The 24,045-nt window shown below is 55.3% G+C and overlaps 6 protein-coding genes across 6 annotated transcripts; 2 read left to right on the forward strand and 4 right to left on the reverse strand.

Moving 5' to 3' along the window:
- Positions 1–68: 68 nt before the first annotated feature.
- On the reverse strand, positions 69–1,770 carry MRS44_001166 (uncharacterized protein; the record flags this gene model as incomplete). Its single annotated transcript, XM_046275092.2, has 2 exons — positions 69–1,684; positions 1,743–1,770. The coding sequence occupies 2 exons, from the start codon at positions 1,768–1,770 to the stop codon at positions 69–71; spliced, it is 1,644 nt and encodes a 547-aa protein (XP_046139073.1).
- Positions 1,771–2,640: 870 nt separating this feature from the next.
- Positions 2,641–5,116, forward strand: MRS44_001167 (uncharacterized protein; the record flags this gene model as incomplete). Its single annotated transcript, XM_065623583.1, has 4 exons — positions 2,641–2,747; positions 2,903–3,399; positions 3,470–3,995; positions 4,318–5,116. 4 exons carry the CDS (start codon positions 2,641–2,643, stop codon positions 5,114–5,116), a joined length of 1,929 nt encoding a protein of 642 aa, XP_065480023.1.
- Positions 5,117–5,871: 755 nt separating this feature from the next.
- Positions 5,872–7,931, reverse strand: MRS44_001168 (uncharacterized protein; the record flags this gene model as incomplete). Its single annotated transcript, XM_046267663.2, has 4 exons — positions 5,872–6,172; positions 6,225–6,698; positions 6,757–7,257; positions 7,315–7,931. 4 exons carry the CDS (start codon positions 7,929–7,931, stop codon positions 5,872–5,874), a joined length of 1,893 nt encoding a protein of 630 aa, XP_046139076.1.
- A 2,389-nt stretch (positions 7,932–10,320) lies between these two features.
- Positions 10,321–11,702, forward strand: MRS44_001169 (uncharacterized protein; the record flags this gene model as incomplete). The annotated part of the gene is made up of 2 exons (XM_065623584.1): positions 10,321–10,815; positions 10,863–11,702. The coding sequence occupies 2 exons, from the start codon at positions 10,321–10,323 to the stop codon at positions 11,700–11,702; spliced, it is 1,335 nt and encodes a 444-aa protein (XP_065480024.1).
- Positions 11,703–11,990: 288 nt separating this feature from the next.
- Positions 11,991–12,762, reverse strand: MRS44_001170 (uncharacterized protein; the record flags this gene model as incomplete). Its single annotated transcript, XM_065623585.1, has 2 exons — positions 11,991–12,475; positions 12,564–12,762. The coding sequence occupies 2 exons, from the start codon at positions 12,760–12,762 to the stop codon at positions 11,991–11,993; spliced, it is 684 nt and encodes a 227-aa protein (XP_065480025.1).
- A 2,104-nt stretch (positions 12,763–14,866) lies between these two features.
- Positions 14,867–15,871, reverse strand: MRS44_001171 (uncharacterized protein; the record flags this gene model as incomplete). Its single annotated transcript, XM_046267665.2, has 1 exon — positions 14,867–15,871. One exon carries the CDS (start codon positions 15,869–15,871, stop codon positions 14,867–14,869), a length of 1,005 nt encoding a protein of 334 aa, XP_046139079.1.
- Positions 15,872–24,045: the final 8,174 nt, after the last annotated feature.

The raw sequence follows: 24,045 nt of genomic DNA on the forward strand, positions 1-24,045 counted from the left end.
AAACTTTCCAGTCAAGAATTCATGTACCGTCCGTCACGTTTTTTACTCAAGTCCAAATTCCCCCTCTCTTACTGCTCCATGGCATCGTCGTTGTCAGCGTTGCCGTCGTCGCCCCAGAGACCCTCGAGCTTGAACTCGGCGGCCCACTCGGTGACGATCTGCTTCTGGTCGGCGGCAACCTCATCCTCTCCGGCATTCTTCAAGGCAGGCTTGGACGGCGCGGTGCTGGACTCGACAGCCAAGGCAGGGGGCTCGACCCAGCCCTGGATACGGCCGTCACGCCAGTCGGTGACGACGGTCATGGCGGCGGCGTTGATGTTGGGGACTCCACCGCGGCCGAGACGGCCTCGCCTGCGCGCGACTTGGACGAGGAAATCGGTTGTGGTGTCGCCGTCCTTGCGGTCTGGGAGGAGGGCAGGAATATCGTAGACATCGGTGAGCTTCTGGATGAGCTCGGGGGACGATGACAGACGTCGCAGGAGGAGTGAGACGGCAGGGACGGGATCATCAATCTGCTTGGGTGGGACAGCATTAAGGAGGATCAGGTGGGCATGTGCCTCGGTGGCATTCTTGAGTGAGACGAGGCCGGCAGACTGGGTCGAGGAGGAAGAGGGGAAGACGACACCAGGGGAGTCGAGCAGAGTAAGCTTGCTGTCGATCTTGACAGATCGGATGCTCGTCGTCACACCAGCCTCAGCACCAGCAGGGCACGCCTTTGAAGAGGAGCTACCCTTTCCACTCATCCTCGAGAGAAGAGCGTTGATAACAGAGCTCTTACCCACGTTGGGATAGCCAATGACACCAACAGACACAGCACGCTTGAGCTGACGACTAGCAGCAAAGCTCTTGAGGGCCTTGAAAAGCGTGGCAGATGTGCTCTGGACGGTCAGGTCACGGTGGTTGAAGGTGTGGGCGTTGGGGGCGGCGTTAGAGGCCCGGAGAGGCAGGGTCGGGAAGTAGCGGCGAAGGTAGACGAGCCAGTCCCGGAGGACCTTGGGAGGGATCAGGTCGACCTTGTTGATGACGAGGATGAGGCGCTTGCCGCCAGACGCAGCGGCCATGATGCTGCGCTCGACCTCGCGAGAGCGTGTGCCCTCTGGGTCGCGGGCGTCGAGGACGTAGAGGACGACGTCGGCCTGCTCGACCACCGACTTGAAGACCTTGTCGTAGGTCTTTCTCGAAGAGGCCTGACCAATTGACATTTCGGGGCCGCGCTCATTGTCGGACTCTTCGCTATCGTCATCCTCGTCCATGTCGTCGTCGGCCAGTTGTCGGTCATAGGTGGCCGCAGCAGCGCGAGCGCTGGCAATAAGCGCGGCCATGGGGTTCGACTCGTCAATGTCCTCATCCATATCCTCGTCCTCCATCTCATCGACATCATCCTCGCCGTCGTCCTCGGCATCGACATCCTCCATCACCTCCTCATCCTTGGCGCCCGTCTTTGCAGCCTTGGCCAGCTCTTTTCGCTTCTGCGCCTCCTCGGCCTTCTTCAGGCGCTTCTCCTCAATCTCGGCGAGCAGCTTCTCCTTGTAGGGGAACAGGTTAGGGATGCCGGGGTCCTTCTTGAGCTTCGTTCGCCATTCCGGGTTCTTCTTTGCGAGCTTGCGCTCCTTCTTTTGCTTTGCGACGGATGCCTTCTGGATCTTGTGGCGAAGGCGGACGGGTGTCCGCTTGGACTTGGGCTCTGGGAGTTGTTAGGGGCTATTGATCACCAACTTGAGTCCGCGAGAGGGTATACTGACTCTTGGGCTTGTTGATTGAGCCGGCCATTGTGAATTATCGAATATCGTCGGCTTGGCTTCTTTCTCTTCTCCAGGCAAGACGAGCACCTTCAAAAATTGGGCAAAAAAATTAAGTGGGATGTCGATTCTGCCGGCTTTTTTCACACACCGCTTTTCTGCTTCCCCACATTGGTGTTTGAACGGTACGTACCTCCACTCCACCAAGATCCCATCATCCCAGCAGCCCAGATCGATCTAAACACCATGAGGTTGAGGTTGGTGGAAGGATCTTAGAATATTTGACTGTAGTTATGTTTAGGGCTTGCAGTGAACGTTTTGATATAAATGTTAAAGCTCGAGTTGACTGGGTTTGTTTCCAGACCATCATGGCTGTTCCCTACTCAACCACCAATAGACGAGTAGTTCATCCAGTTTCACCACCAGAAGATAGTCTTCTGAACGATACAAGGCCATCGTAGAAAAAAAACTGACAAGATGTGTTAGCCAAAGTTGAATTTAATGTTTCGGTTGCTAAGCTATTATAAAATCTATCAAGACTTACAGAGATGCGCCTCGCATGTCCAAACCCGAACGAAACCCGAGACCCGAATAATCTAGGTAGACACGGGTATCATGGCTCCGACTTGGGCCAACCCCGGTCCGAAAGGCGATAGGTATCCCATCATGCTCGATGGCGGCCAATAGAGACTTCTGGATTATCGCAAATGGCCTGAACTCTGCGGGGTCCAGTTGCTTGTTATCTCACTTACGAATAGCATCCTTGGGGTGAAGCGACATCGGATCCAGATCACTCTACTACCAGTCGAGCAAGTATATAACAGAAGCTCTCATCTTCAGTTATACCACGAAACTATTGCTTCATCTTACCACTACCACATTCGAGTGATCCTTATTCATCATGGCTACAGAGTTGGCACAGCTTATTCAGGCCAAGCTTGATGCGGCCACAACTCAATATGTTACTCGTAACCCACGCTCCAAGGCCCTCCATGAAGAAGCCATCAAGTCAATGCCTGGAGGAAATACTCGCACAGTCCTCTACGCCAGTCCATTCCCGGTGGTTATCAAGTCGGGCAAGGGATATCAGGTCACATCTGAGGATGGACACACGCAAGTCTCAAGCAGGCCGAGCATGTGCCACATCGCTAACAAACCCATAGTTACACAGACTTGACGTGCGAGTTTACCGCAGCTCTCTATGGGCATTCCAACCCCGTCATCCTCTCAGCCATCCGGGACGTCCTAGACAACACGGGCTTGAACGTCGGCGCAAACACAGCCCAGGAGCAGATCTTTGCTCGTGAGATATGCCAGCGCTTCAGTATAGAGCAGGTGCGCTTCGCCAACTCTGGCACCGAGGCCAACCTGCATGCTCTGGCGGCAGCCCGTGCATTCACCAAGAAGCGCAAGATCGTCACCTTCAGCGGCGGCTACCACGGGGCTGTGATAGGTTTCAAGGGTGGGAAGCCTGAGGACAACAATGTCGACCTGGACGACTGGATCGTGGCAAGGTACAATGACCTTGAGAGTGCCCGCAATGCCATCACGAGTGAAGGTGTCGCCGCGGTTCTAGTGGAGGGAATGCAGGGCTCTGGAGGTGGTCTTCCAGGGAACCCCGAGTTTCTCAAGGGAATTCAAGAAGCTGCAGCAAAGGCAAGTTCATTCGCTTTCTTAACATCACGGCCCATTAGCTGACAAGATGTAGGCGGGCGTGTTGTTCATCATAGACGAAGTCATGACTTCTCGCATGTCTGGAGGAGGTATCGCCGAATTGCTAGGTCTCAGCCCCGACCTCAAGACGTTTGGCAAGTGGCTCGGCGGAGGACTTGCATTCGGTGCTTTCGGCGGCAGAGCAGACATCATGGCAGCCTTTGATCCCCGACGTCCTGGTGCTCTCGCACACTCTGGCACCTTCAACAACAACACCCTGGTGACACACGCGGGCTACGCAGGCCTGAGCAAGATTTACACCCCCGAGGTTGCTGTCCAGTTCACAAACAAGGGCGATGAGTTGAGAAACAAGCTCAATGAGGTGACCAAGGGTACCAGAGTGGTCTTTACCGGGCTGGGCACCATCATGGGTGTGCACTTCCCCAGGAACGGCACTCGTGCCATTGAGAGATCTGGAGAGGTCGAAGAGCTTGACTCTCTGAGAGACCTTTTCTGGCTTGAGATGATGGAGGAAGGATTCTGGCTGGTGCGGAGAGGTTTCATTGCCCTTGTGCTCGAGACTCCAACTTCTGAGTTTGATAGGTTCGTGGGATGTGTGCAGGCATGGCTTTCCAGACACGCAGATATTGTGAACTGCACTCCTTGACCTTAGATACTGTAGATTCGGGCAAAGCTAGATTTGTAATAATTTCATTCTTACAAAAACTACCTAACTAAAATGTGTGAACTACATGTCCGTTTTAGTTGTAAGAGCTGTGTCAATGGAGAGCAGAGCTTGATTGGTCAGCCACCTTGACAGCATCTCCACAATTATTTCTCACCTCGGTGAGGCTCCAGGTTCAATGCCTCTCTGACCTTGTCTTTTCGCGACATTCATCCTCCCCCATCCTCAACCTCGCGAAAGCAACCAAATCGCCAAACCCTCGATCGCAACAAGTCGCAACCTCACACACCCCAACCCACAACCGCGACTCTATACAATGGACTTCCAGAACCGCGCGGGCTCCAAGTTTGGCGGCGGCGGCGTCGCGTCTCAGTCGGCCACCAACGCGGACCGTCGCGAGCGTCTCCGCAAGCTCGCCCTCGAGACCATCGACCTCGACAAGGACCCCTACTTCTTCAAGAACCATGTCGGCTCCTTCGAGTGCCGTCTCTGCCTCACGGTTCACCAGAACGACGGTTCCTACCTCGCCCACACCCAGGGCAAGAAGCATCAGACCAACCTCGCCCGCCGTGCCGCCCGCGAGCAAAAGGAGGGCCGCCAGGGCGCCGTCGACCCTGCCACGGGGCTCCCCGTCGGCGTCACTGGAGCTGGCTTCGCACAGCGCCGCAACGTCGTCAAGATCGGCCGCCCTGGATACAAGATCACAAAGATCCGAGACCCCGTCACGCGCCAGCAGGGCCTGCTCTTCCAGCTACAGTACCCAGATGCCACCCCCGAGACCACACCCAAGTGGCAGGTCATGAACGCCTTCACACAGCACATCGAGGAGCCCGACAAGAACTTCCAGTATCTACTCGTCGCCGCCGAGCCCTACGAGACGGTTGGCTTCAAGATCCCAGCCCGCGAGCTGGACAAGCGCGAGGACCGACAATTTTGCTTCTGGGATCCCGACGCCAAGGAGTATTGGATCCAGGTCATGTTTATGACGGAGCGTGAGGAGCGCTTCAACGCAGCACCCGGTCTGACAGCGCGGAGATGAATACGGATATGATCGCGGTTTCTTTTGGGCGGGAGTAATCAAAAGGTTATACGGTTTAGGATATGGCGTTGAAGGATAGTTATTTGGCAGATGACAGCGCAGAGATTGGCCGTCCGCCATGTCAAGGCGCTACATGAGCTCTGTCATCCACAATTTGCTATTACGGTCGATACGAGCTGAGGCTCAATCTCGGGCTCTCCATGTACAAGAGTAAGGGACAATCTTGCTTCAACCAAGAGTTTCGCTGACCAAGGCCTTTCCAGTTGTAGTAGAATGTAAATAGTGCAATACCAAAGCTCACACGACATGACTACATGTTGTCATGTATACACCATTAATCAGGTGCCGATAATCACAAGAGACGATGCAAATGCCCCTTCAAGTTTCAACTTGTTTTATTAGTCTTTGACTTCTTCAGCAAGGTCTGAACTACCCTCTTTTGTTACATGCTCAGTACAATGAAATCCATACATGATAAAAAGCTTGCCCGAGCCAGAAGCCTGCTATCTAGACTAGCCCTGCAATTACAGCCTTCAAGGAGGCATCTTGAAAAAGCACAAAGCTCAAGGGCACCAAGACCCGAGAGCATCCAAGAACCTGATCGGCCGTCAAACCATTGCTGAGTGTTGTAAGGCGTCGTCTCTGCGCTTCCAGAGTGCTGCCCCTTCCCGGCTCGAGTGAAGCAAAGCCCGTTCACAGAACTGGGCCTTCTCCAAGATGAACACATGCCGGAGTCAAAGATTTCTTGGCGCGAATTACCGGAAGTTGTTATCAAACCGCTTGAAGGTGTAGCCGATGAAGGGCAGGGACATCTCGGGAGATTCCTCCGCCTGTCGGCCGTTCTGGATGGCCTGGGCCTTGAGGACTGTCGCGTTATCCGTCTGGTCGATTTCATCAGTGGGGAAATAGGTCGTGTCAATGTTGGAGGTCAGGCGAGGCTCGAAAGGTGCGCGGATGCGGCGCAGGCTGTCAAACTCAACGCCACGGAAGAAGGCATGGTTCTTGATCTCGTGTGCACCTCCACGGCCAAGACGGTTCTCCGTGTTGCAGACCATACTGGTTTACGTTAGCAACCTCGTCCATCATCTCGATGCATTGAATATCTTACCTTCGGATCAGATGCTCAGCATCGGTGCCCAGTGTGATATCGTCGGGGAAGTACAGGGTCTGTCTCCAGTTGACAATCTTTCGGTACGTGTCGTGGCTATCCTCAGCGCAGAATGGGGGCCATCCCACAAGACACTCGAACATGATAGTTCCCAGCGACCACCAATCGCAGTCAAAGGTGTAACCATGTCCAGTAAAGATCTCAGGGGCGATGTAATCGGGAGTTCCAACGGTCGAGTACGCCATCAATCTTCGTGATCGTCGCCAGTCGTTAATCTGAGATCGGTTGCTGACAGTGAGGTTGATCTGGTCGATGGCGACCGAGGTACGGTCGCGCGGCCGGTTAGATCGCCCCTGAAGCAGCTGCTGATAGTAGTTGTTGTCATGGAGTCTGTGGAAACCCGTCGACAAGCCAAAATCAGTCAGCTTGACGTGACCACCACGGTCCAGAAGAATGTTGTCGGGCTTGATGTCACTGTTTCAGAGTCAGTCAGGTTTCAGGGGGGATACCGAGGGATAGGGGTGGCGCATACCGATGGATAAAGCCCAGCTTGTGTACAGCCTCGATAGCGAGGACAATCTCGGCAATGTAAAACCGTGTAATGTCTTCAGAGAAGATTTCGTACTTGATGAGCATCGTCATCAAATCTCCACCGGGCAAGAACTCCATCAGCATGTAGAGGAAGTAAGAATCCTGGAAAGTGGTGTACAGCTTGACGACCCAGGGGCTGTCAGACTCGGCGAGAATGTCACGCTCTGATCGAACGTGGGCGAGCTGGTCCTTCTTGAACATTTCCGTCTTGATCAGGGACTTCATGGCATAGACCTTGCCATCTCCCTTCTTCTGAACCAGCTTGACTTCTCCAAAGGCACCCTTTCCGATAATCTTGACCGTGTTGTAGTTCTCGGGCTTATCCTTGGTGCGCAGGAAACGCAGATACTGGCCTTCTTTTCTTCCAGCGGTAGACCAGAGCTGCTCGCGTCTGGCAGAACCCTGGGAGGGATCCTGGAGTTTCTGCTCCAGCTCGCTCTGTCTATAACAGCACGTTTAGCTACACAGTACTGGAAAGACAACAGAGTGCATGCCATACCTTTGGTTACGCTCGCGCGCACGCTTGACACTGTCCTTGAAGAAGTCGGCAGCAAGCTGGGAGCACTTCTTCTGGTTGCTGTTGGCATTGGTGCCATATCGGTCGGGATTTCTCTCGGGCGCTCGCTGGAACTCCTCGACAGGAGCAGCAGGTTGGTTAGGCATGGGAGGAGCGTTCATGTACCCGGAATAGGCTGGCTGTCCTGAAGCGCCGGCGGTTCTGGGACGCTGGCCAGGCGAGGGCCCTCGAGCGTAAGCCTGCGCTCGAGCAGCACCTCCGAGGTTCTGGTGGGAGAACTGGTGGGCGAGACCGGTGTTGGGATCGTTGGTGCCCGGGGTATTGGATCGCGGCTGATAGCCAGCAGGTTGGGCATAGTCGTTCAGCGGCTGGCCTTGATACTGGGCGTATTGGTTCTGGTTAAAGTAACCCTGGGGCGCATAACCACCAGCGTATGCCTGCTGCTGAGCCTGTAGGCCAGGCTGCTGACCAGAAGCGGGAGGGAAGACAGGCTGAGGAAAGGTCGAGGGCGTGGTGGGATAGGCGGCCCGATCCGAGGCGGTCAACCTGTCATTGCTGTTCCCAAAGTTGAGGAACAGGCGGTTGTTGTTGGAATCCATCCTGTCTGGTTGCGACGTCGCGGTCGCCTCGTATCGTGCTATGCGGTATCGAGCAGTCGGTGACGGACAGCAGACAGCGAGAGAAGAAAAGGATGAGGGCGGCGTGGGAGATGGCCAACAACCAGAGTTTCAGGGGAGGACAAAGTCCAGGGGCTTGCTTCCACTTGTGGAGGGGACGGGAGCGAGGGGCGCGGGACTGAGCTAGTAGAGCGGCGGGCTGGAGTCTCTCTGGGCACAAAAGACTCGAGTCCAGAGCGCAACCAGCGATGAACAGCACGCACGAGGCAGCGAAGTGATGACTTGAAGAAGAGAAGAGATGGATGCGCAAGAGGGAGAGAAGGCCCCGTCGTGTACTTACCTAGGTAGTGCTGCCGGGCTGATGACAGATGCAAGTCGGCGCCTCCTCCAGGTCGAAACGCGCAGGGATCGTCCGTGAACGTTTTGGTTTTGGCACACGACGGGAGTGTTTTGGGGGGAAGGTTCCGAGGGGTCGAGGGTCCACAGGCGGCGGGCGGCCTGGACCGGGGCAGGTTAGGGAGGTACGTAGCAGCAGTGGACGTGCTGCTTGCAGTTAGGTGGTGCTCTAGGAAGCGGTGGTGGTGGCCGCTGTGGCCGCTATAACTTCTCCCCGAGCCGCCAACTGCTACCATCCATCCTTCAATGCCACTGCTCAACCGCTGCCCCTGACGGCTGCTGGGCGGTGATGAAGAGTCTCCCGTCAACCGGCTACTAATCAGGGGCTTGGGTCCAGTTCCCGCCGTGATACACGCACCAGAAATCCGCCTGGGTAGCTCAGAGGCAGTGCTGGGCCGGAAGTGTTTGTGGGATCTGTCTGGTATCTATGGAACCTAGGAATGGATGGATCAGATGCGACGATCGGCCGTACCCAATATAGGTGCTACAGCATGCAAGTATCCTGCAGGCAGAGACGGGATGGAACTTGGAGGGATGATGGATGCTCGTTCGCTGACAGTCAACTATAATTATCGACATCGGTGAGACTTTTCCTCAGACACGACAGCTCGAGGCAAATGGTTCATTCATAACCAGGCCATCTCCCTCCTCTCATTTGCCGCCTCCTACTTAACCAACACACACATGCTCCAATACATGCTCCCTTCACCCATCTCTCCAAGCGAATATTATTTGAGAGCGGCGGTGTTGGGGGTCAACCAACCGTGGATTGGCCACCCTCTGGCTCGGCACCCGCCAGTCTCCTCCTTCGGGCTCTCTACCCATCGGGCAACGAACGGACTCGATTTCGGGGCGTGTCCCTCAGGGGCTGCACCCCTGCCGCTGTGTTTCCCCAGACACCGTCTTGGCTCTCCACCATGACTCCTGAGCCTCAGGTGAACCTGGCACCTGCACCTGCAGCCAGCCCAGCCTCAACTCCAGTTGGGCAGACAAAGATGGATTGCATGAGGACTGCGCCTGCTACTGGGGTTGCTCCTCTCGCTGTAGGTTGTTTGCGTCTCTGGATGCGGTGACCAACGGGGCTCACGGCTCACCGCAATGGCTCAGCACTCTGGGTCGGACTGTCTTGGGTTGCGAATAATTACAAACCATCCAGTTGAGATGAGCCTCTCTACCTGATGTCTCAAGTTGGGTCGTGCTTTTATTAATACGCTCCCATATGACAAGGCGCCACGCTCGCTTCGGTTCCGGCCCGTGTGGTTGCATCCGCCGCCTGTGCTTCCCACATGGCAATTCCCCAGGGATCCATCCATGGACGAGGAGAGTATTATCGCCGTTGTTGTCAACTGTTGTGAGACTGACGGATGAGACTGGGCTGCTGTCATGAGCATGGCCTTCTCTGATCACAGGTCCTACATGGCCATGTGTCGCAGACATCAGATCTCGGGCACCTTTCCAGTAAGACAACACTAGACACTCATAACCTTATTAACCATAGACACGAGATGTCCTACCGGGGGTCCCGACACCTTCCAGAAGCATTGTGGAAGCTCGAGTATCCAGGGGAGAAAATATCTGACAAAGTTGTCAATTTCAATCCCAACACCATGCAGCGCCATTACAAAACCAATTAGCAACATGGAAAACTTCAGGAATGAGAGACTCTTAAGAGATCAACTTGAGGTTTCCAACTTTTCTTTCTGTTTTGGCCTCGCAAAGTCAATCCGAGCCACACGAATTCCCAAGTGAACCCTTCCAGAGCTAGTGCCCGGAGCCTGGGTATTTCCATCCCGGTCCTTATCGCATCGCCGCTTATCGCCATCATTTTTTTCCCTCTAAGCGGTCCGAACTACCACCGCCAGGCCGATATCAAGATCGCCCGCCCGTCGTATAAACGACCCCTCAGACGCCATTGACGAAGCGTTTCGTCCCTCCGCGAGCCTCGTCAGACAACTCCCGCGGCACCGGATTCGCAATGGCCGAGCAGAACCCCCCCGCGCAGCCCGCCGCCGCCGCCGGCACCGGAGCCACCTACAAGGCGCCCACTCCCAAGCCGACCCAGAACCCGGCTCTTCGCATGATGGGCCTGCCGAACCTCCCCCGGAAGCTGCCCTCCCGCAACTGGCTCATCTTCTGGGCCATCACAGGCACCATCTCCGCTGCCATCATCTACGACAAGCGCGAGAAGAAGCGAGCCACAGCAAAGTGGAAGCACGTCGTCGCCCCTCTCGCCAAGGACACCATCAGTTCGGCGAGCCAGCTTCCCCGCAAGTTGACCATCTACCTCGAGGCGCCCCCCGGCGATGGTCTGCGCGTTGCCCAGGACCACTTTATTGAGTATGCGAAGCCCGTCCTCGCGGCTTCGGGTCTGGACTGGGAGTTTGTTCAGGGAAGGCAACAGGGCGACGTGAGAGCCGCCGTGGCAGAGAAGATTCGCCGAGCGCGGAGAAAGGATGAGCGACCAGATGAGGTGGATCTACAAACAGACGAAGCTACCATCGAGGCATTGAGGAAAAGAATAGTGTGCCGGAGTACGAGGGCACAAAGGGTGATATCATCTTTGGACGGCATACATGGAAGGAGTACGTGAGAGGTCTGCACGAGGGCTGGCTTGGACCTCTTGATCCTCCCGCTAAACCTGAGCCCGAGACGACAACGGCCGCTGTTGAGGGTTCTCCTGAGGGCGTAAAGACTGAGGGAGAGGGAGAGAATCCGGAGGAGAAGAAGGAAGGCGAGAAGAAGGAGGATGAAAAGAAACCTGAACGACCACCTCAACCACCCCCTTACAACTCCCCCGACGACTACTCTCTGGCCAGCCTCCCTGCCCAGATCCCCTTTGAGTTCTCCCCTTCCAACCCCATCCCCTTCCCCCACCGTCTCGGCTTCCGCCATACCTTTGTCCGCCTCAACCGCTTCTTCAACCGCCGCAAGCTCGCCGACGAGATCGGCCGCGAGGTCGCCGCCGTGTGCTTCGCCGCCTCCTCCCGGGAATGGCGCGAGGTTGACGGCCAGTACGAGCAGCAGCTCGTCCTACAGCATGAGGAGAAGGACTGGGTCAAATCGGTGTGGGAGAACGAGGCCCCGAAGGAGGACGACAGCGCTGCTGCTCCTGCCGTCCCCGTCAAGGAGAAGATCTGGGCGTCACCCCTTGTCGTGGACGCTCGCCTGATGCAGCGCATGCGTCGGTTCGAGATCAGCCCCGAGGACGAGGCCCGCGCTGCTCAGATTGTCGTCCCTGAAGCGGAGATCGAGGGATGGCTCAAGGGCAGCTTCCGCAGCCTTTGGCGCTGGGGAGTTGATTCCTGGAACGCCAAGCCCATGAGGCCCAATGTCGGTGATGTGAACAACGACGAGTGAACAGGAGCCTATCCTGCCATGTGCTAAAACGCGAAAAAAGGAACGTGATGAAAAAAAGGACGCTGCTATGTGGTTTCATGTACAATAACCCGGTGGAGGCGCGACGAGGAAAACTATTCTTGTATATCTATCTACCCATGTCATACCAAGGGCGAAGGGCTTGGTTCCATATCTATGTTGCATCTACGATAGAGCGAGGGATGGTATTTGCGGTATGGCTCACTGTACTTTATAATCCCAAGGCATTACTCCCCTTCAAGAGTTACGAATCTCTTATATCTTGGTTTCTCAATCGTCCTCGTCTGAATCACTCCCGTAACCCACCAACCCGAGGCCCTTCTTCTCGGGCGGTTTCGTACTTGTCTCGGCCTTGCTCTCTGCCTTTGCTTCTTCTGGCTGCTTCTTTGCCTTGGTCTCTCTTTGCTTTGCCGGCTCCTCATCTTTGTCATCCTCTTCTACGGCACTGGCTTTTCTCCTCAGACCTTTGACGTCCCTCTCCTTGACGCGCTTTCTTTTCCGTCCAACCTCCCACGATTCCCCTTCCCCTTCTGCAGAAGGCTCATCTTGCGGCCTCTCACCAGTATCGCCCTTCTGCCGCTCCCTAAACGCCTTGAGACCTTCCTCCGTCTCGCGCCGCACGCGCTCCTCCTCTGCGCGCTTGTTGGCGCGTATATCGTCCAGGAACTCTATCTCGTCATCATCCAGGGCGCGGAACTGGTTGCGCAGCTTGGTCTGCTCTTCAAACGCAGCTTGCTTTGCCGCTGTTGCAGTTCCTGGTCAGCTCTACAATTCACGGGCAATATCAGGGGGGTGTCGGCTTGCCTTTGTTCGCCTGCAAAATGTCATACAGGCTCTGCTCACCATCGCCGGTGGCGGCCTTGACGCGCTGCTCCTCGCGCCGGCGCCGCTCAGCATCGAGCTCCTTCTGAACTGTCTCCCACTCCTTATTCTTCGCAGAGTCGTACAGGGGCTGCTCAGTCGGCGCTGCTGTGGCGCCTGTGTCTTTAGAAAGTTCCCCTGAGGAGCCAATTGTCCCCGCCGATACAAAGCGGTTAGACATGATTAGAATTTCTCGTGCCTTTCGAGTCTCGAGGTGGCGTGTAGAAACAAGGATGGGGTTAAGGATAAAAGAGCAGTGATGAGAACGCGACCAGCACAAGGTGGCGAGAAACAAAAGATGACCAGTTGACAGATGAAGGGTCAATGGCTTCAATCAGAGTCACCAAAGATAAAGTTAGACAAATCTGCAACTTCCTGTATCTCAATGTTGGGAAGATGAGGTGGGCAAAGCAGATTCGTAAACATTGAGGTGTTGAATTACTCAAGTTGAGACTTCAAGGTGATATGAGATGACGGAATCATCCGATAATCTACCGGCGCAGGTATTCACACCTGAAATCTCACTCAGGTTAAACATCATGCATCACACACCAAACATTTCAGGGACAAAGGGCCGAGACAAGTCTCTTTATTTCTTTTTTGTATTTGCTGATCGAGGAAGACCTAAGGCGAGGGATATGCCCTGCCGGTGAACGGAGCAAGACAACGAATGAATCCCGCGTCTTGACCTTGTTCCAGAGTACCTACCTACCTTAGGTGCTTGCTTGCTTTGACAAACAAAACTCCAAGCCAACTTGAAGTCTCACAATCAATACACACCGTCCATTCCATGAATACATCCTCGAATCTCGTAAGCGCCGATCGATAAATGGTTCCCGGGCCACTGAGGTCATGGACAAATGAAGCGTGCTTCCAAACCACCTTTTTATTCTGCGCTGCTGTCAAAAGATACCACGGGCAACTTATACCCGTCTCGTTGTATCACAGCATCAAGGTTCGAAGCAGCTTGAGCTCGCATGCTTTGTCGTCCTGTGCCTTTGATATCGCCCTCAATGTTCCGTAAGAATCGTCCCAATTCGTCAAGAGAAGAAAACCCTGATGCCCTCGGTCACACAGGACCGCCATCGAAACGAATCCCCATTAAACCGACGCGAAGAAGCAAAAATATCCCGATGTCCCTCTCTACTGAAGACAAAACCAGGAGAAAAGACAGCGCCGGAGTCGTCAAGATGGAAAAAAGAAACCAAAAAAAGCCTCCTTGACTCCATGACCTTTGTCTAGGTAGCTAGTATCAAACTGATACTTGAGCCTAGCCAAGCGCCAAGATGGGAGAGGCAGAGAAAAAAAAACACGGAAGAAGCAAATGTCAAACCCCGTAAACCGTCCCAGATCCTTATTTTACCCGCTGAACGCAATGCATGAAACCCCGTCATATAAACCCATTTCCGTGGTCAAGAACCGTCTGCCACGTACAAGAACAAACAAAGACAAGTTGAAAATATATACCGCCCGCAAGATCGATCGAAGCTTGACTGATGAGACCGCTCGGCGGCCGCGGCACGAATAGCTGCGGAGCCGTGGTCGGTGCGACCGATGCGAGCCTCGTGGGACAGAGAAGAAAGTGAAATCGAAGTGCGAATCGAATGCCGCACAAATGAGTCCAAGCGAGTGGATGCGATTAATCAATCGCCGTTTCCGCCATCTATAGTGGAGAATACTGTGCCTCGGGCCACTGGTTCGTGTCTTGAGCCGGTCCCATCGTGGGTATTTTTTTGGCTCTCGATCCAGGGCAGCACTGCTGTCGTAGAGCAGTAAGTCCAAGGTGATTCCCTGAGCGCATATGCCATCTCAAAAAAGAGAGCGCCAAAGCCGTTTGGAAACCGTAAAAACCGCAAAGTCTATCGGAACCGGACCGTATAATGTGAATGATGAAAAAAACCAGAACGCCGAAGATGACCATTACAGAGCGTATACCAGTGAGACAAAAGGAGAATGCCGCGTTATTTTGTCTTGGTCCACGAAAGAGACTGGGACATGGCACATCGCGGGATGTGGCCAAGCTCAGCTATTCGTTTCGTGTTTGCCAATCGCGACGATGTGATAAAAATCCTGAGAATGATCCGCCGAAAGGTCATGTGATGAACAATTTTTGTCGTGCCTGGGTATCTGAAGATGCGAATGTATCGTTCTCGGGATGCGTGTAAAAGAAAATCGTGGCCGTAAAAAAATGAAATCCCTAACTTTTTTCTTCTTTCCAAGACCGAACGCCCTCGGTCAGAGAGCCATTAATCCTCCATCGACGAGGACATATAACTTTTGTGACGTTAACCCATAACTGGCTGGCTGTAGCCGTGAGGAACAAAGTAGGGGACCTGCTGCTTCATCGGGTCGACGCAGCCAGCACAGCTGCATTCAGCAAGGCCGTGCTCCCACATGTTCTGGGTGTATGGGTAGTGACCGCCGTATGAATTGTGGCGGGAGTTGGGGTAAAACGAGTTGTGAGCGGGAGGTTGAGGGTATCGGCTGGTGTACTGGGCAGCAGCCTGAGAGAACCACTCATTGTAGCGAGCATTGCTCGACGAAGCGGACATGGCATAATCGGGTGTGCCATAGCCAGAGTCGGGAGGCGTGAGGGGAGCACTCCACGGGTTGTGCGTCCAAGCAACCTCGCCTCGAGGGCGGTAGCTTTGCTGCTGTGCCTTCATAGCCTGGTAACGCTCGTACTCGGCCACCTGTTCCTGGAGGTAGCGCGAGTGAGGAGACTGGCGCTGGCCAGAGTACCTGGCGAGCTCCGTGTCGATCGCGGGGACAAGAGAAGCGAGCCTCTCGCGGCTGGCCTGGGCAGCCTGTCGCTTCTTCATGTCCTGCCAATCACGCCAGTTCTCGAGCCAAGCCTGGTAGTCCTTGCTGAGGTCAAGGTTGACATACAGGCGCCAGCCCATGGACTCGACCCACTCAAACTCGAGCGAGTTGAGCTCCGACACGGCAATACCGCTAACCTCGGACCAGGACCGGTTCTGGAAGGTGTTGTCGTCGAGGAACTTGCTGCCCAGCAGAAGCGACACAGTCAGGTATCGCCAGACCTGACCCTCGGAGGCCTTGTAGGGACCCTGGCCCTTCAAGGTGTTGATCCTCTTGGCGAGGTAGTTCATTCCGAGAAGGATCGTGGTGCTCGGGAGCCTCGTCGAGGTGAGGATCTGAGACACGAACTTGCGGAAGGGCGAGGTCAGAGAGGCCTCGGGAGTGACAACTCGCAGCGCCATCTCAGCAACGTACTCGGCCATCATGTCGACCTCGTAATCGAGGACGGCACACACGCCACCGGGCATGATGAAGGTTGGGAGGGGGGTCCGACGAAGATCGGAACGCGACCTTTGTCGGAGAGGAGAGCGGTGATGGGACGCGTGAAGGAAAGCTGTGGATGAGCACCACAGCTAAAACGTCCCGTGGGTGTGAGCGTGTGTTTGATGGCGGTAGAGCGAGGATCGACGTGTATCTAGTAGGCTTGACAGGCCATTTAACGGTGCACCTCAATTTCCGATGTCGTGTCGACTGGGGATAAGGGCAAAACGTCTAGATCGAGAGTAATTCGGGACGGATCGGTTTTAACGTAGAAGGATGGTCGACCAACAGCGACCTAAGGAAACTTGCTTTTGTCGTAAACGGGAAGGAAAACAGTGTCGCGGGGAGGATGATAGGAAATCCGATGAGTGCTGGGAACTAGTACTCTGAGAGATTGGTTAGCAACATGGTGCGGAAATTGCACCGTCCATTGTCATCACATCCACGACCGAGGCCACTACAAGATCGATCCAGCACGCCCCATGTGTTGGGTTGACAGCGACTGGCGGTAATCGGGTAGCGTTGTCGAAGCGATATCGACATGAGTATCGAAATTCAGGTCGTGTAGACAAACTATCGGGTGGCTGCTGTCGCGTTGTCCGTTGCAAAGGTAGAGGGGAGAATTCGGCGGCATGCAATCGGATCAAGGTGTGGCCAGGCCGGTGGATGGAACGGCAACAACGGGCGGGAGGCAAGAGGAGCACTCACCGAGGAGAGAAAGGCGGATGAGGGTGAACAAGGAAATAGAGAGGGAGAGAGAACCCGAAACTGCGATCTCCGAAAGGTGTTGGTGAGGGTCTGCACTTGACTTGAGGGCAAGCCAAAAAGTGGACAGGAACCGTTCGTTGATATACAGCGACCTACAACAGCGGCGGGCTGGGTAGGCGGTCGACGGGGCAAGGAGAGACTCGCGCGAAAAAAGACCTGAATCCTGACGTCTACAAACCAGCGAGGTCTGTGACTAGTATTTGTCGGGGGATTCGGCGGATTCGGTTTTTGTCGTGGAGGAGAGGAAGAGAGGAGGAAGGATGAGGATGAAGAAGGGGAAAAGAGAGAATGAGAGAGGGAGTGGTGAGAGGATGAAGGAAGAGAATGCTCGAGCAGGGACAGGAGATGGCAAGATGGGGAGATGGGGATGATGCAGTTAGTGTGGAGGAGGGCGTGGCGGGCTCAGGTGTCCACCACTGTTGTAGTGGGCGTGCGCTACTACTACGTACAGGTCTGTAGCAGTGCCCGTCAAGTCCCAGCCAAGTCTCTTCTCACTCGATGCGATGGCCCCAGCCAGCATGATGATGGGGGACCGACGGGACCGACCAGGCAGGCAGGCGGACAGGCATGGGATGGGTCCGTGGATGGCGAGGTGGATTGGATCCAATGGCAAGGTGGGCGGCGCGGCGCACCTCACTCACGCACGGCTACGGGTACATGGCAGACATGGCTAAGGAAGAGCGAGTACGCAGTACCTACTGTCTGTACTGTAACGGTGGAGGGCGTGGAGCAACGAAAAATAAAATATGGGGTGAGCGAGTCGCCGACGAGTGAGAGCCCATGGCAAGACTGAGCCAATGGATCATGGACGGCCATGGATGGGATGGGATGGGGTTGGCTGCCCGCCCGTGGGAACCTGAAAGAAGAGGCCTGGAAGGGGGCAAGACTCGATGGACGGGACGCTATTGCAGGACGGGACTGGGCAGAGGTACCTCCTGCGCAGTACCTACAGGCGGAGAATCCATGTACCATCCAGCGGCCATTACCGCCCTGGAGTACCTGCAGGCAGAGGTCACTCCTTGGGCTGACGGCTGGTGACAACGAATGACAGTGGGAGCTGGTGCAGAGGGGATGATGGAAGGGGAGTCAGGGAGTGGAACCTCAGATGGATGCGTGAGAACCCAGCAAGAAAAAAATTGAGTGGGGTCGAATCAGCGAACGAGCCATGCAACAGGCTTGTCCTGTCCAGGGCAAGGTGCAAGGTCATGACCACCACTCCCACCGCGGTTGTGCGTCCTCCTGGTCTGGTCGTGTCGTCCATGTCCATGTGTGTGTACGTACCGGTGACTCGCAGCCCCCCGTCTCCATGATTACGATGTGAGTTCAGCCGATTGTCAGCAGTCGAATTCCTTCCAGATGGACGAAGTGCCAAGGTGCGCACGATGGATGCACACACAGACTCCCGAATCTGGCGCGGAGGGGAGGCAAGGCCACGGAGAGCCGGGTACGTTCGCCTCAGTTGCAGCAGCAGCAGCAAACCTCCATCACGGGCATCCGTCTCTTCCTCTTCCTCCCAGCCGGGATCTCGGAGTCGTCGGCCTTTGTAGGTTGTCCCTTTGCCCCAGGGTTTGTTCCCGGGTTGGCGTCGCAGTCGTTACAGTGGTTCCACGGCTTGGGCTTGGGCTTGGGCTTGCTTGGGCTAGCTACCTAGGCTCGCTTCAGATACGGTGGTGCCCACGAAACATCTCAGTCGACCGGCACGCACGAACGAGTGAAGGTACTGTGCATCGGCTCAGTGGCTGTCCCGGGGTTTTGTCTAGGTATTCACGCAGTCATGGGGAGAATGGATGGGCGGGCATTCGGATCATGAGTGATCCATGAGCTCGGCTGCTATCACAGTGCGTAACCCTACCCATCCGATCCATCTATCCTCGCCAGCAGCGTCAGCCTTCATCTCATCGACGTGTTCAAGTTGGCCAGGGTACCTGTAGAGATCCAGGCTCGAACAACATCCATCAGCAACTTTTTTTCTAGGCTGTCCCCAAGTGGTAAAACCATTTCTTGCCTGCGCTTGCCGATGGGGACAACGGGACCCTCGCTCGGCCTGGTTCACACTCTGCCTTAGCTTCCCTCCCTGGCGCCAACTCCGAGGCGGCTGTGGGCTGTGGACACTATTTCTGGCATGGCTGGCCAGTCATGAGCCCTCACCTGATCCGAGCCGTCGGGGGCCATTTCACGGACAGAGGCGAGGTCCTCCACTCACGGGGTCCCCTCGCAACCTCAATGCTCGACGCTCAACGGGTCAGCCAGTAGGCAAAAGGATCCAGAAACCTTTCATCTGCCCATCCACTCAGCGACGTCCCATCGTGGCCGCATGTGGAGACTCCCATGTGCCTGCCTCGTTTTGGTTCTTGCTCGTCCCTCTTGCTCCTCCATCGTGCCTTCGATGACACGGGACTTGAACCAGGGCCACAGGGCCTAACCTCCTGATGGCCTTTTTCTCGGGGGCTTGGTCTGCGTCAGAGGGTGCAATTGTAGCGCCTCGCGGTGCAGTAGCCTGAGGGCTTTTGGGGGTGGTTGGAGAACGTCACTAGCAACCTTCCAACCCGCCCGCCAGCCATGGTCATTATTTTCTTTGGCTCCTTTCTTTGGTGTTGGGTGGCTTGACTTGACCGTCAGGGCAAGAAAGAAAAAAAAAAGGTTGGAAGGAGTGCATCAGAGGTGCCTTCAGGTTCCCACCAGGAGGTTCTGCGTGGCAAGCGATCACCGGGCTCACCTCCTGCTCATTCGTCCAGCGTCAGAGTTCGGACATGACTTTCACCAACAGTCAACTTCGTCGTCATCATCAGGTTTCGTTGCCCTCCTCTGCTGATCAACACCACACAAGTCGTTCTTTCATTACCCCTTTCCGTGCCCTATGTACAGTACCGTCCTGTCTGAATCTTCTAGCAAGGCGCAGCACAGAGGCCGTCCTCTGAGTGAGACTGATGTTGCTCCTTCTCGAAACCCTGTGCCAGCATCCCAATCAAATGCAGAGACGCGATATTATCAAATTACAGCAACGACGACAACAATAACAAAGTTCATAGAATAACGCTCATGAGATCATGTCGTCTCGGTGCCTCGGCCAGTCCCCGTTTCAGTGCTCCCCGTCTTCATCCGACTTCTGGTTGGTCGGATTTTTACCAAGCCTGCCCAGGTAGGGGTGGCCAACCGACTTGTCGAGGCGTGCTTCCAGAATCCTTTCCACTCACCACAAAACGGGGCGGAGGAGGAGATTTGGCATCCAGTCGACCCCGGCACCCAGGTACGAAAATACCGCTGGCTGCAGGGATTCCCGACGCCGTCGATCAGACCTCACCGTTCTCGAGGGCGACTAGGATGCAAGACACTGCCCAGCGAGTCACCGGTGCAGAATTTCTCCCAGAGTGGGCCGGGGTTCTTCGACGCTGCCCATGGCCCATCAGCCTTTTGAGCATAGCGGTTCTTGAAGCCCAAGCCCAGTGGAACGACCCTTCCAGGGTTGCCAGAATTGGCCGCACTCCAAGAGGAATTGGATGGCTGAGTCGGTTTCCCTCGATCGACCAAGGTGCAACAGCGCTTGACCACCAACTGGTGAATGGAGGAGTATATCCGCTCCATCTCAACACATCTCTCAAAGTTTGGCCGCATATAGGGGGGCTGGCACGTACAATGCCCAGTCAGCAGAATTCAAAAATAAACCAAAACAACAAACAATCAGCGAGCACAAATCAGGGGGTTCTATTCATGGATCATGATGAAAACGCCCCCGAGAATCGCAGACGATTAAACACCAGTTGCGTTGCATGTGAAGCCTCCGCGTCCCCTCTCGCTCATTTGATCACGAAGTCTTCAGAAGGCGACTAGCAACCAGCTCCTTAGCATCCTGGACCCGAACATGCGGAGGGAAATGCCTCAGGTCCACCATTGCCGGCGTGTAGCTCGATGGTGAAGGGACACTTGGGTCGGACGTGCAGCAGCAACCCCTTTCTCCCGCGCAGCAACACACTGCGGACCACCGATCAAGCACATCTACAGTACATTGTACTTGCTCGACAACTGCGCCAGGGTGGGTGCGCGGTGATAGAGGCGTACGTAACGCGCTTCATCCCCTCTCTTCTCCCCAACTTGTTCACCGCTGTTGTCTTCAACCACTGCCACCAACGATACTGCAGCGACGGTTCCCTGACTGGCCACACAGGCCCTGCTCTGGGAGATTTGGGTCCACAGGTCAGGGCAGGTGTCGCGTTGCAGGCCAGTAGCGCCGTTTCCCCCAGGAGATTACTTGGTCAATCATTTCGAACCGTCCGGGCCAGGTTGCCATGTGAGCGCTGTGGCATTAGCCCATGAGGCGAAACATGTGTTCAACACAAGCGGATTCTCCCTGCTCCCGCAGTTGGTCGACATGGATCGCAGGCTTGCTCGAGATGCGATTTCCTGCAGTTCTGTTGTCCTGCACCAGACGGAATGCCATTCTGCCATGGGGCAGATTGGATCTTGACTTGTCAGAAGGGCTGAGTCCCATCTCGATTTCTATCCAGTGTTTTTGTCCAACATTAATCATGGTGTGGAGTGCAGTTTGACATGCACGCATGTCAGTTGTTGATGTGCCTGGGTCTGGCGGGCGAGCTGGTCAGGGCGGCTTCGTGGAGATCTGCAACCTCCGGGCCTGGCGGCAGCGGCTGACATGGACCTGACACCACGTTGGTACTGTGCCTACACCAAAACGCGCTGGTGAAGGCCTCAACTCTAATGAGTTGACTCGTTCAGGGGACATGTTATCCTGTGACGTCCAATATGGTTATCCCAGGATCACGCTCCGAGTCAGACTCTTTAGGCTGAACAAGTACCGGTGGCTGCTGCCATGGTGCATCGAACAAGCTCGAGACGACAAGTTATGGGTCTAGGGTCCAGCCCATCGACCCAGCGTTGCTAGAGCCGCCAAGTCCTAGTTGCCAATTGGGGCCACAGAATTGGCAACCGTTCATTGTCAGGGTCTTTTCCATGCGCACGGCCTCATGACGGCTCAATACAGGACATGAATCGACGGGTGCCTTCTACCTAGGCAAATGTGTTTGCCAGTCAGCCGCCGCCGAATCCATATCCTCAGCTGGCCACTGTCTGGTGATGGTTCGGTGCTATTTCATCTTCACCCGGATTTTCGCATTGGACAGTACAAACAACGGTTGGAGCGTTGTATGTGGGACGTTGAGCAGGGACCATTCACAACCCGCAACACACAGACGCAGCTGCGGCGATTGACGGCCAAAGCCACCAGCAGCACGCTAATCGTGATGGAGACAGTCTCCGCTTTGAAGGGACTGACGCCCTAGTACTAATGCAGTATGGAAACTTGAGGCTTGTCTTTTCTCGGTGTCCTCTGTGTTGACGGCTGTCTGCTGTTTGGGATCTCGACTGTTTCTGGATGGCACATTGGGACTTGATTGTCTGTCAACTATCCAAGCAAACTCTTACTGCCAAATGTGAACCGAATCACATGGGGATACACCGCAATCTTAGCCTAGCAGACGGAACACGGTTGGCCTAGGGCCAGCGGAGCCAGATCTGAGCACAACCCCATCACCAAGTGTCGTTGCCAAAGAGAGGAAATGGAAGCTTCACCTCGAATCTTGATTCGCTCCAGGTCCAGGTCCAACTGCGAATCCTTTAGTCCGCCGTCGTGTCTGGGCTCGTTTTGGTGGTGTACTGGAACCAGCGGAGCGGAGCGCTGTTGGCGGATCTCGTCTTCACCGCAACAAGCGCCTTCTCACTCGCGTGATGGTACTTGTGTTTTCCAGGGCCCGACCTCTACCGCTGGATGGCAGCCAAGCATTTGATATTCGTGGGGGCGAACCCATGGGCTTTGCTGTGATGGATCACAATGGAGTCAACCCCTCATCGCCTAAGCGCCATGCTACTCATCCCCCAGCCGTGACGTGCAGCCGAGTTATTTCTGCCAACTCAACATCCACAAAACAGATGAAGTGGTTTGGCTTCCTCTCCCTTTGTTTTGGGGTTAGCGCCGATGGTTGGTCAAGAAAGAAAAGGAAAAAAAAAGAAAGGAACACGGCCGCACGGCCAACTTCTTCGGTCCTGTTCAAACCCCGTACCACTTGTACGGCATGCAGGGTAGATATTCTGGCATGTCAGCTGGCCTCACATTCGAGAAGTGTCAGCCGCATCTTGAGGCATGCTGTGGCGGCGATTTGATCAGAAAGAGTTGGTGTATATGGGCAGAGGCGGTGAGAAAGCAGAGGCTCGATGGAACATGGTCATCCGTCCATGGTGAACATGTGTGAACAGAGCCTGATGGGAGCGAAAACACCAGAGTTTTGCTCATCAGCCTTACGAGTTTACACGACTCGGCCGTCCGACAACCTGACCGGACCCAAATCATACCGGCGTACGGATACTGGTGCGCCACCTAGCATGACAATCCATTGCCCTCCGGTATTACACGCCGCATCATCTGTTGAACCAATTACATAGCGACCAACACATGTCTCTACCCTATACCGCGAGGTGAAGAACCCGCGGCATCGAGCTGGCGCCCCGGGCAATATTTGAGGTGTAGTCGACGCCCAAAACTAACCTGGGTGTCATGGGCGATGCATATGACCACGAGCGGGCGCGTATGTATGAGCATCTACTGAGGAAGAGTATCAAGTTGCGATCCAGACTGATGCAGTGCAGTTGGGTGTGAAGCGAGGTTAACTGGGTCATCAAATGGGTGACCCGAACCGCAGTTTCCAGCCAAAGCTATCCCATATCCCATGGAACCCAACCGTGTGGAAGAGTCTAGCCCAAGTCCCTAGGCATCGGATGGGCTGGGCGTCACAGTGCATCCCCAGAGAGGGCAACCAGCACAGCGGTTCCACCAGGTGGTTGGCGAGCAGTTGTCCTGACTTGATGAGTCTTTTGATCAGCCAACGACAGGCCACCTCTGGACTCCTGTGAGGATCCGAACCCCAGGCCCGGAGCAACCCTGCCCGTTGCTGTCTACTGTACGTACCTACCTTCGGGGTACCGTCACTGTTCACCGGCGAGACTGATCCCGTCCCCCGGGAGGCGGAACCCGCCAACCTGTGCATCTAGCACTCAACATCCGGCAGTGAAGATCGCTCGCAGATGACGAAGAAGGAGGCGAATGCGTCCGACTCGTTGCCTAGTTGGGAGCAGCGCATTTGACTTTGCCCTCGGGTGCCTGCCAGGCACAGGAGATGCCATCCATCCATGATTATCAATACAACGGCCAGTGTGGGTGGTGTTTCGATCCGTGCTCCCCGTGCCCCGACGCCGGTGCTGCGACGCTGCATGCGTGTACTGAACCGTACGCATGTACAGTACTGTACAATATCAGGGCTCGTCGTGTAACTTGGTGCATCTCGGCAGTTCGGGGGTTGCTGTGTCTGGCAAACTCCATGAGGTGGCT

The sequence above is a fragment of the Fusarium solani genome, assembly GCF_023522795.1.
Source record: "Fusarium solani strain SB1 chromosome Unknown bctg00000000, whole genome shotgun sequence".
NCBI classification, from domain to species: domain Eukaryota; kingdom Fungi; phylum Ascomycota; class Sordariomycetes; order Hypocreales; family Nectriaceae; genus Fusarium; species Fusarium solani.